This window comes from Streptopelia decaocto (assembly GCF_964273445.1).
Source record: "Streptopelia decaocto genome assembly, chromosome: 1".
In the NCBI taxonomy this organism is placed as follows: Eukaryota; Metazoa; Chordata; class Aves; order Columbiformes; family Columbidae; genus Streptopelia; species Streptopelia decaocto.
In genome coordinates this window covers 24939182-24951962 of record NC_138663.1, presented here as the reverse complement: position 1 = coordinate 24951962, position 12781 = coordinate 24939182, and the positions used below count along the sequence as shown (strand labels likewise).

General features: G+C 41.0%; 1 protein-coding gene across 1 annotated transcript in view; it reads left to right on the top strand.

Moving 5' to 3' along the window:
* Nucleotides 1–744: 744 nt before the first annotated feature.
* Nucleotides 745–12781, top strand: part of PTPRZ1 (protein tyrosine phosphatase receptor type Z1) — a gene marked incomplete at both ends in the record, with an annotated part of 139889 nt that continues 127852 nt past the window's right edge. Inside the window, one exon of the mRNA XM_082076361.1 lies at nt 745–802. Within this exon, the coding sequence (XP_081932487.1) occupies nt 745–802 (58 nt within the window). The remainder of the gene's footprint in view (nt 803–12781) is intronic.

Sequence of the window (12781 nt, the reverse complement as noted above, 5' to 3'; positions counted from 1 at the left end):
GCGTCCGCGCAGCCTGCGCTCCGTGGGGCCGCACCGACCGGCCCCTCGCCCCGCTGCCCTCCCAGACGCCAGAAACCCCGCAGCCCCCTCCCCGCCTCCACGTCCAAATAAACTTTTCTTTCGCGTGGCGGCACGTCCCCGTGGGTGCCCCCACGCTGCGGCTGCAGCGGGGTCCCCGGCCCCGGGGCTGTGCGCCCCTCCCACCCCCGCCCGCCCTCTTGCCGGTGAGGGGGACTGCCCCCTCCCGCGGGCGAGCGAGCGAGCGCGCACCCCCGCAAACACACACTGACACACGCACACTCACACACACGCGCGCACCCGTGCGCGCCCGCCCAGCAGCGCGCGGTCTCCGCCCCCCCGCGCGCACAGGCACATACACACACCGGCGGCACGCACAGCCGCGCGCACACCCGCAGACCCCCGCGCACACGCGCAAGCATCGCGCGCTCTCTCACAGGCTCCCGCGCGCTCCCCGGCAGCGCGGCCGCTCGGCGGAGTGCGCGGCGCGGAGGCGGCCCCGGCCCCGGCCCCGGCGAGCCCCCGCCATGCGTTGAGCCGCGGCCCCGCCAGCACCCAGCGCCGCTGATCCCGCCCGCGGCGTGGGGGCGGCCGCCGGGCGCGGCCGCGGCGCGGAGCCGGCTCCCCACTGCGGAGAGGTGCAGCTGCCCGCGGAGCAGGCAGGCAGGAGGCTGAGAGGCAGTCGGACAGGCAGGCAGACGGGAGGAGGCAGAGGACGATTTGGACATGCTCATTCTAGGGCGCTTGGTTGCCTGCATCCAGCTCGTCTGTATCCTCAGAGTGGGTGAGTGATATTTGCATGAATTCATCCTTGGGGTTCTGACCAACTTTTCTCCCCGGGCCCCAGTGGAGCTTTTCTCCCTTTCGCTTAGAGCTGCAGGTGCCATCACCGGCTGTTCCCCGCGCGCTGTCAGCAGCCCGGGTGGGAACGTTTCTCCTGCCCCCGTTACCTCAGCCCCTGCTGCCGGGCTCCGCGGATGCGCGGTGCCCCACGCCACCCCCGGCACAGGCGGGTTGCCCCGGGGGTGACTCGCCAGCCCACTCTGCCACGGCTCCCACAGCCGCTTGGCGCCCCGCGGAGCCGCTCCCCGCCGAGCCGTCCCCGAGGCAGCCCGCACCCGCGGGGGAACGAACGCCTGTGACAGGAGGCGGAGAGAAAATCCCTGCCGAGCGGTATTGACACCGAACTTCTCTGTGGGATTGGGCTTTGAAATTTGGCGTTATCCCCTGGTATGAAGTGTTCGGAAGAGAAGTGGGGACGGGCACAAAATTTCACTCCCGAAAAAGACTCGTTCTCCAACAACGGGCAACCTCAGTGGTGACCCCAAAGCAGGGTATAACTGCTGCCTCGAAAAGCAAAATACAAGTCATTCATTCACGTGGGACACTGCATACGGAATATGGATTCATGTATCGATTTTAGTAGAGCTACTTACATAACCAAATTAATTTTCAACTCATTCAGGTCTGTGCAACTGAAGCGCATCCTAACAATGATGAGCTGCTCTGTTATTCGGTATTGTTATAACCAGCGTGAGTCAGTTGATGCTGTTAGAAGTGCTGTCTTAAATACTTTGTCAAATAAATATTAGGAGCTTAAGTGGAGGGGTTTGTATCGTGTTGTATGATCATTTCGAATTTATAAATCTGTCGAATGACTAGAAAATACTAGTTGTTTGCTTGTATGAGGAACTTAGGAGCTTCAGCCCATTATGTACAAAACCAGTTTTACAATAGGTCTCTCATGATAAAGTAGGCACTAACCTACATTTTTCACCCAATAGGTGGTGCTGCTTCTGAAACCATGAAGCTCTATAAACAAAGATCGGTGTTAGGTTACCGAGAGTGGAAGCAATTTCGAACCAAGTTCGGCTAGTTACAGGAAACTACTTTTAAAAATTTTGTCATGTGAAAAATATTCTACACCTTCTTTCTGAAAGTATAGTGGCATAGTTCAACTGTAAATGTGAAGAATGTAACCGACCTTTAATTAAAATGTATGATCTTTGTAAGTGCAGTAATGGTATTTTAATGTCACTTTTAAAGTAACTTGTTTCTGAATGCAGGGTGTTGATTCTAATATAATTCTCCTACACTTGTTTGCCAAAGAATGACCTGTCATAAAACTTTTCGTAAGTTTTCAAGACATCTTTCTTATGTTGCCAAACTGTTTCTTAAAACCAGACATACTCCCAAGACTATTTAAAGAGCAAAATTAGCAGGTGTTTATATATGTATGTGGAGGTATATGAAAATGTGTGAGTACAGATCAAGTATACCATGATATGATTGCACAATTCAATTTTGGAGACTAACTTCCATGTTCAGGTGATCCTACCGCAATGCAAGACATAACTTTTAAAATGAAACCTATGGTGTTTTAATAATTTAATCTCGTCTTTTTAGAAATAAGGTGGTTTTGTATAATGTAATATTCAAATACATGCTGTGCATAGGTAAGCTATATTCATGAATTTAAAAGATCTGACAGGATGGGAAAACAAAGTTTTTTACTCACACATGAAGTGTAAGTGTGGGCTACTTGTTTTTTTTTTTTTCTTCTCTAGATGGATACACTATTGTTTTCAAATCTGACCTGAAGGGGACACCCTTTCTAGATGTGATGGATGATTTGGTCACAATGGTGGCTCATTCTGAAGACTCATGAGCTACACTGCTCAGTGTGTTCAATGACATGATTGTTCTCAAAAGTGAATACCCTGTGCAGGTTACTGGACTGGTACAATCAGATTTCATTTGAGTATGTTCCTCTTTGAGTATCTCTCCATAACTAAACATGTTCTCATCTGATAGTAGTAGTTCATAGGAGTTTTGATAGAATTTTGACATTGTTTCCTTTTTTTATTTCATTAAAAAAATAAATGATTGCATAGTACCACTGTATGGTTCCTAGGGCTTGGTGAGAGAGGACAGGGTGGCTCTTACCATTAGGTTATCTGGTACGGAAGAAGCCAGACCCAGGACTCTGTGCTTGGGATGTTGCTGAGTAGGGTGTCAGTCTCCCTTTGCATTCTGGAGACCACGCTTACTAGTTTGAGGCCAGGCAATGTGTAGATCCCGGCCTCATTTGCTTGTAATTTCAAAAAATGTTAGGGAGTTCTCAGCTGGTCACATACAGAGCTCCTTTCTAATGAATCTGTTGAGGAGTCTAGCTCTTGCCTGTGGGAGATTCAGCAGAAAAATCTCAGTCTCATCTGTGTTCAGAGAAGACAAGAAGGCCAAATCAACCCCACTGGAGAAAAACTTATTAGAGCAAATGGAGGCAAAAAGTTCCTTTGGGTATGACAAGACAGTGACAGTTTGTTCTCTGAGTTATTAAAGAAATGCTTAGGGGCTTGATTCTAAAATCCCTACAGAGGTAAGAATAGCACCTTCCTCCACAGTGTTACTGAAGCCAAGTACTGATGTAATTATTTATGGAGCGGGGTATTATCTGAGTATTCTCAGTGAGTGCCATTCAGTGAAGTTCAATGGACCTACTTGTGGAGTGAGATGCTATTCAGTCGCAAGTAAGGGCACATGAGTCCTGTGTGATTATTTGTGGACACTACTGCATAGTTAGAATAGAGAGCTCCTATTAAGTCCTTTCTGTTACTAAAATTAAGGGAAAGAAACTGTGAAAATTCACTTACTTTTTTTACATTTTTATTTTAAATGAGAAATATATGAATGTGTAATGTTCAGCCTGAAGACATTATTTGAAATTCTGCCCTGGTTCACTCTTGCGTTCCATACAACCAATCAGTGGGATGTGCCCTTTTTGTAGCTTTTCTCTCATTGTGCTTATGGAAAAAGTATCTGGAGTCTTTTCAATAAGAAGACTATTTATGAACTGGTGTAGGCAAGAAAATATTAATAGAAAAAGGAAAATGATGTAACGAATTACATTATAATTGTGATTAAATTTGAATCAAAGAGGTGTAAATATTTAGGCAAGACTTAAAAAATATTCCCTGATCTCACCAGAAAAATGTATGGGTAATTCCCCCAAATTATGTAAAAAGCATCTCCAAAATTAGCTAATCTATACCTTACTACTGCCACTGTCTGACTTCAGCCATCGTTTTGCCTTTCAAAACACAGCTAATTAAACTATGAATTTTTTTAATTAGTTGTGTCCCACTTTAATTTTTCACTAGCCAGAACAGACCTCTCTCTCATTTTTAGTTTGTTTCTGGCACCTCAGTGCCATGTCTTTATTCATGCAAAAGTAGATGTGTTTCCCTAAATATTCTTATTTTTCTAATACCACTGACATCAGGACTAGATTTCCAAGCTAGCAGACAGCATACAGCCCATGAGCAACAAGAAAAGCAACTTCTCTGCACTCTTTACTGGATGGCCCCAACTAATAATGATGAGAATCTGAAGGGCAGCATTGGCTCAGCTTTCTGAATCCAATCACACTTCCTATTCATTCTCAAGTCCTCACATTTAGATTCAATAAGTCCCTAGACTGTTAAAGGACTATGGGATCAGATCCCTCGTTTTTGCACTAACCTCTTATTTTGACAATATTTTTGTAGGCCAGATACTTGGCATTCTTAAAACTCAAATCACAGTAATAATACTGTATGCTATTTGTCATGCTTTAGCATATTTTACATTTAATATGATGTGTTACTGTGAATGATGATACATAGTTCCTATGGAGAAATGTAGTCCTGCCATATCTAAAACACAAGAGCTAAAACAAAAATAAGATTTTTAGGAGTGTTAAACCATCTATTTTAACTTACTCTATGATAACCATCTGTATGTTATGCATTTTGGTACCACAGAGATTGATATATACCAAAATCTAAATATACAGTATAGATTTATTTTAGATTCAAATACTCACAGGTATGAAAAGTTGTGCAGAAATGAATGACATTTTAAAAGTTAATGTCAGCATAATCTAATATTTATTCAGCACACTAGTCTGTGCTTTGCAATGTTTATTCAATACAATGCATAAGGAAAGTTTTTTAAGTTGTATTTGGCGTTACTTCATCTCTAAAGATACTTTTTTTTATCTGAATTCCTGGAGAGAAACTAAATAATACATGTAAAACTACAGTGCTAGCTTGAAACTATTTTATTTGTAATCTGGATTATAAATTAGGATGTTAATTGATCTATGTAGACACTCGCCCATTTCTTAAGGAAGGCGATTTCCTTCGTTTTCTGTGGTCATCATTTAAGTGATCACTGCCCACCATGAGTTCTCTAATTAGGAACTTAAGGGTGAACAGATTCTCCTCTTTTGCTGGCAGTTTCAATTCCTCTTCAAACATGCTGTGCCTCTCAGTATTCCCCGTAGGGTCTGGAAGTCTGTGGTAGTTCCGGAGTCCCTCGCTCCCATTTAACAGCTCGATTCTCACAGCTTCGTGCACCATTTATGTGGCTTTCCTGTATGAGACATCCTCTGGCTATTCAATAAGCTCCTTTTCCCATAAAGACAAAAGTTACCTTTTTGAATACATGTCAAGGCTTCTGCATTAGAAAGTTGAATCAACAGGAATAAAAGGACTTACAGTATTAAATAAACAAAATCCTCTACATGAAAGATAGCAAATTTTTCAAAGAGGCTGTGACTGTAAATGAAACTTGGCTCTAGCAGGTTGTTGAGGAACTGTTGGCAGCAGAGTACTTTTGCAGGAAGGTATGGTGCAGATTGTTTGTTGAATACAAATTGCTGAAGTTGGGCAGTTCAGTCTTGAGGTTCAGGTGGAAATAACTGGAGATTTAGAAATGAGGTGAGGGTTTATTTTACTTACTTTGCAACACTGGCTGATATTGTGGCACTATCTGGTGAGGTGAAATAACAGACTTTTAAAGAAAAACAGGCATTGTGTAAAGTGTCATGGACTGTTCTAGCTGAGGCATGCCTTTTAGAAGCTCCTGTTGCTTTCTACTTCTTGCCCATACTTGGACTTTGGTATTCCTTGATCTCCCAGGAGTAGATATATTTCACCTTGGAAATCAGTGTTTTTCATTACTAATCAAAGACTCTGGGAGCTATTGTTTGAGTTAGCTAATTTCAGAAATCCTTATTCTGGTCAAAGTCCTGTGGATGACAAAAATACTATGCTACATCTGATAAGGAAGGCTCAGTAGTGAAGGTAGGACAGCAGTGGAACTTACATGTCTGAGCCCAAAATTGAAATTTTAAGGGTCCCTGAGTCAGCTGGTACCTTTCAGGGCTTCCAGAGAAGCTTTCAGGCATGTGCCTTACCTGACCTTATTAGGTGCACCACAGTGCCTCTTTCCCTTGTAAGTTTTATTGAGATCCAAGCCCAACTGTTCTTTCAGATGACTTCGCTGATTGCTAAGTCTGCAAGGCTTCCCTAAATACACACTGACCAGGACCAGGTGTCTTGATCTGACTACTACTGCTACTTCTGTTTAAAACAAAGGACAAGGTCATTGCTCTGACACCTTCTCATGTTGTGGCTCAGTGACTGAAGTGTTTACCAAGGAAAGACAGTATAAAGGGAAGACCTGTTCTGAGCTAAAGGGATTTAAACTAGATCTCCTGGCTCCAAACATTAGATTTGTCAAATGAGAAGACTCTTCATACTTCTTGCTTAAGATGAAGCATTTTGTCTTTTTTTTTTTAAAAAAAAAAAAAAAAAGTTCAAGGCTAGGAATTGAAGGGAAGGAATGGGGAGAAGAACAAATAACATCAATTATGCCACTGCATGAAATCATAAATAACCTACTACTTAAATATTGTGTATGCTGATGTTCCCCTCATCTCATAAAGGGCACAGAAGATTTATAAAAGAAGTAAGAAAATGGCAACAGTGAATATCACAGGGATCTGTTTTGAGGAATAACTAAATAAGCTAGGACTCCCTGTCAAGAGCAAATACAACTTTTTTGTTTTATAGAGCATTATGAACTTCCCATTATGATGGGAATCAATTCTTCACCAACTCTTCCAATATAAGAGAAAGGGAGCAGAAAATGAAGGCACTAGGAACCAGATTTAAGATAAATAAAATAAAAGGGTAGTTCTTCCTGCAACAGGTGATAGACTTGTGAAGCTCTACTGTAGGTTGCTCTGTGAGCAAAACATTTTAAGGGGATACCAGACAACATCTTGAAAGAGAAACCTGCTGATGGTTCTTAAGCAGATGGAAACCACATCCATTTCAGGGTGTTTTTTTTGTTGTTGCTTGGTTGGGTTTTCTTAGCTGGAAATAGGGTTTGGGAGAATTTGCAATGAGATTTGCAGGTGTATTGCATAAGTTTGCCTTTTTCTTAATGTTCTTAAGCATCTCCTTCAGGCTTTTGGAGACAGGACTGAATTAGTACAGCAAGGGAGGAAATACAAGTTTCTGTGCCTGCTCCTACTCAGTGTTTCATTATCCACTGGATACAATACATAAATTACTACCACTGCCTTTTCTCTGGTTGTGGTCTAAAAAGAGCAGGTTTTGCTAATTTCTTTGAAAGCTGTAGGTATTTACTCTCAGAAGGGAATTCTAGGCTGTACTTCTAAAGGACCGGGCTCCCAAAGATGGGCAGAGCTCTGATGCCTTCTACCACCTCAGCATTTCACATCAGCTGTCCTGGACAGCTGAATACCTTTTGGGCAAGACAATTGCTTGTTGTTGCTCTCAGCTGCCTTGCTCACCTGAAGGCACAGGTGAGCCTGAAGAGCACAGAAGAGCCTGATCTTCAGGGCTCTGGAGCTTCCTGCTAGTGCCTGACAGGTGGGTGATTCAGCTGAATGCCATCTTGCATTTGGGCTTTTGTCTAAATCAGGGCTCTCAAATACTTAATTTACACCTCACCTGCAGATTCAGTAGCTAAAGAACAGGCTAGACGTGGCTTGGTAACTTGACATTTAAAAGCAGTACGTCATTTTCTAGATCCTCATAACGTTCCATTAGATGAACAAGGTAATTTTTTTTTTTTTCTACAACCCTTTATATTTCACTAAACTTAGAGACTGTAGATACATGGCAAATTCTCTGTGTGATTTTGAAATAGTAGACATTCTACTGTGCAGATAGCATTCAGCAATTCACATTTCTGTATGAAGATATTAGGATGGCTCGTCTGACTGGTGAGAGATTTCATTAAGAGTTTTCAGGAGCAGTATATTTGTTAGCACTTTGACTCTGAATTGTCATCCTCATTGCCAAAAGATTTTTGCTAAATACTGGATTACCTGAAGGCTGAAATATAAAGCAAGTAGCATCTGAAGAGGTATCTAACTTCACTGCCTTATTTATCTGTTTGTGGAGACAGGATAACAGTAAAAGCAGTGAAAAGTTGATTAGACAATAAGATCAGAAAGGGTGAAATGAAGGACATCTAGAGTATTTTTACTATATTGAAATTGTGTTATAAAATTGATCTTTGAAATGCTGTAAATAAAGGATGTTTTAGAAAAATAATGAAATCAAATGTATCTCAGTGAATGAAGATGTATGTTTCTGTAAATGCCTGAACAGAATTTGACAAAGAATTCCTGAGTCATTTAAAATTTCCTTGGAAATCATGACATGTTCTTTAATGTGGAGAGTTCTTGTGTGTGTGGTGTGGGTTTTTATTTTGTTTGTTTGGGGTTTTTTCTGTTTGTTTGGTTGGGATTTTTTAAGTAAAAGATCCAAGCCAAATTAGGTGTTGTTTTGTTTTCCTGAAGTAGTTAGAATGATTTAGTGACTTCACTGAGATATAGACTGGTTTGTATCATACTTCTTAAAAAATACACTTTTCCAAATATAATGCTATTTTTCAAAGCTGTCAAGGCCTTGGAAAAGAAAAAATTGTAATGTTCTGCAGGGGCAACTTATATTGAAGAAAATGAAGCTTTTTGAAAGCTAAAGCAAGTATTTTGAGGAAAAATTAAGCCCTTAAAATCAGTGTATAAAAAAAGACTTGGTTCTTCAATTGCTTTGTATGCTGAACTCCATGCTTTCAGCAGAAGTTCCCAAAAAGCAAAACATCTGCTTGCTTAGACTAAATAGCTAATGATCAGAGTAACAGCTGGCTTTATAAAAGTGACCTAATATTACTGCAGGCAGTTTGTCTTCTAGCTCTGTCCTCAAACCAACCAAATGTCTTTCATCTATTTCTAGCTATTTGGAAAAATCATTTTGTTCCAAGTCTATGTTAGTTGTTCCTATCACTTCATTTTGTAACTCTTACTCTGAGAGGTGTGAGCATGATAATTAACAAATTTGGCAGGCTGGGACTTCCTGGGAGGCTCAGGAGCCTTCTGCCAACCCCCTGGAGCACTGCTGGCAGACATGTGGGATATTTCATGTTACATGGTACACTCACCACACAACCCATCCACCCATCACCTGCATGAGTTTGGGGAGAGCTCTGTGTGATCTGTGGCTACCTTTCTTTTTTTCCTTTTTTAAAAAAATCTTCGGGATTTAGACAGTAACTTTGAATTTGATTTATCTTGCAGTGTTGCAGAAAGCTCCCAAGGAATCAGGTTGTCTTTGGGTTTTGTTGTGGTGGTGGCACAGCTTTTAGTTGTTGGTTGTGTTTTGTTGTTTATTTTGTTTGGTTTTTTTCTTTGTTTGTTTGTTTGTTTGGGGTTTTTTTAACACACCTTAGATTTGTGTTTAAAAAAACCTGTATCTTGCTGTAGATGCACAGATCACAGCGGAGTTATGTCTCACTCATATCAGTGGAAATATGTGTGAGTAGATCCTGGATGAGCATCAAGGGGAAAAAGATCCAGAAGAGCTATTTAAGTTTTAGGATAGTGCTGACACAAAACCAAATGCATATACACTGGCAATGTGCGAATTTAAGCTGAAAATTAGAAGGTTCCTAACCATTACAGCAATGAGATTCTAGAAAGTCTTTCCAATGATAACAGAAGGAGCAAAAAAACCAACTTATTTTTTAATAATGCAGTTCAGTGTCTTTTGCAAGATCCTCCTGCAGTAGGAGAGAACAGCAGCATTGACCTGGGAATCACCCTCAGTGAGTGCACGTTACTGTTTTAACTGTGCTGAATAAGAAGACTGAGCAGCATGTACCTCTCTTGTGCCAGCCAGCTGCTCACTGCTGGAATAATGTAAAAGAGCCATTCCTCATGCCAGACTGATAGATTGGTGAGCTGAGGTACTGAGGACCAAGTGGCCACTTAGCATCTCCAGTACCACTCAGTGTTTCAGACTGCACTGAGTACTGAAATATCATAAATCTACGCAGTAAAAGTAGGTCTAATATGACATCAAGAGACTTTAAAATGTACATTTTTGGGTTAATTATTGTATTTTGAGGCTGTTAACAGTTTGCTCTTTTAAATAAGATTACTTGTACAAACGCAAGGTAAAAACCTCTTTTAAAAAAAGTATTTGAAATCTCATGTAGTTGTATGGCTTGAGGAGCTGGGGTTTAATTAACATGCTAGCAATTAGAAGAGCTTGGCAGTGCTCTCACTTTCTTACATCATATGACCATAGAAAATTTCAGTTAATTTTATTTCAATGTCAGATTTAACAGTGGCTGAATTCTGAGAATATTCACAGCCTCATCCACCCATTTCTCTTTAATCCCCTCCATGTCCTTCTCTCATATTCTCCTGTGAATGGTCTGACTTCCCCAACAGCTTTTGAACTCTCACCTCACCATGTGCGTATTTTTCCCAAACACATGAGTCAACTCATGGAAAATTACTCCTGCAACTTTGTAAGCATCCTCCTTGATGTGTTTCTGTCCCCCTTTTAATGTGTGTTTCCTACTTAATTGACACAAGTCCTTTCCACTGTTTCTTCTTGTATTTTGTCTTATCTCTTTCTCCCCTTATTTATTTGGGATGAAGAAAAAGGAGTTCATATTTTGCTTACTGATTTATCTGTATGGTAAACAAAGAAACACCCAAAACTACATAAATCAATGTAATATGTACTAGAACTAACCAAACAGTGGGTAAAAAATGTAAATTCTCTATACTTATTTTTTATGTGAGTTTTATTTTCTGCACTGTTGTCTAATCACTTAGTCAAAGGTTTAGGGTTTTTGTGTCTCTTAATGAGAGAGAAAAAACCCAGATTTCTGTATTTAACACGTATTTGAGCAGAGGTCAAGTCAATATTTCATTCAACAGAATTAATTCAGGAATACTTAGAGTAGAAATTATTATTTTAATCCATTAGTGAAAAATACATCTATACAAAAGATTATGGGAGGCTATCCTTTAATCTTTGTATGTTTCCGTCTTCTCTGGTTTGTGTTGTCCACTGTGGGATTTACCATGTGTGAATCAGCAGAGAAAATACGTTTCCACGTGGCAGTAGTCTTCACTGTCTGTGTGGGATGTTCCAGCCTTTTTGTGTGAGGTGATAAGACTATGACACAAAATCTGCTGAAAACTTGTCTGTGTAGTGGCTGTACTTGAGGAGGGAAAGATGAGAACAGGAATGGATATGTGCTATTCATTAGGAATATGTGCATGTCTTAAATGATCTGGTTAGCTTTTCCAATTATTTGTTTACGATAGGAAAAGAGATTAATCATATTAAAACTAATTGCAAGTGCAATTTAGAGCAGACTTAAAATACCCTTATCGCCCTGCTGAATGGAAGAAGCTAAATCAGCTAAATCAGGTGAAGCTAACAAGACAGTCATGTATAATGGGTAGTTTCATGTTACATGCAGTTGAGTGAAATAGAAGGCAATATATTTAGAACAACCAAAAAATGTAGTCTTGGGTGGGGGTTTTTTTGTGAATAAGGTAATGTGGGTTAATCAGCTTTTTCTAATATGATCTACACATTCTTTCACTGTTGTAAACAGTGCACTTGTATAAAACTGCGATCCAGGTTTTTGGGGAAAAATTATAATTATTGGAGGTCTGGGGTTTTTTTGTGTGGGTTTTTTTTGTTTGTTTGTTTTTGGTTTTTTTTTTAGTTTGTTTTGTTTTTCTATTAGTTAATTCCTGGGGTTACAAAGGTTTTCTACATATATGAAACCTTGGACTCGTGGTGCCTGTTGTTCACTTGAAAGTGACATGGAACTTGACCCACTCGGAGTAGCTTTATGGTTAGACAGAACAAGAGGTTTAAGTCACCTTGCAGTGGAATTCAAAATGCTGAGTTAGTCATGTTTGTGTACAGAGCAGGAGAGTTTTAGGGACCCAGACTGGGATTCATAGTAGCCAGCGTGTACAGTACTTGGACATGTAGGCCTGGCTGGGAAAATAAAGATCAGTGTAGATAATAAAGTATAAAAAAGTAATGAAGTGAGAAATGCTTCTTAGAACCACATACTGGGAATAACTAAGCTGAAACATCTTGTTTAGATGGCCAGATGCAACAAAAAAATATATTGGAGTTCATAATTGTTGATCTTACTACTGTACTCCTAAAATAGCCATAAGATGTTGATACTGGAGCCTTCTTATATTCATCTAATAGTACAACATTTGCCAAAGAAACAGGAGATGGTAGTTCTAAGCCTTTCCCTCGTGAGGGAGTTTGAACCACAGCTGCAGACAGCAGTGTTGTCCATGGGATGACAGAGCACAGCAGTTGAGGGTGGGCAGCAGTGCTGATCTGTACCCTGGCTGCAGATGGCAATGGAAAAAAAGTTTGAAAGAGAAAATCTTGACTATCCATTCTAATGAGTGAGATAAGGTGGCCCAGTGAAGCATTTCTGGGTGCCAGACTAGATTTTTGCCCTCCTTCCTTCACTGTGCCTCCCCCCTGCACCCCAGCCCCAGAAGCAGCAGCTGCTGCCATGGGCAAGCAGCAAGCCCCTGGTCTGCCGATGC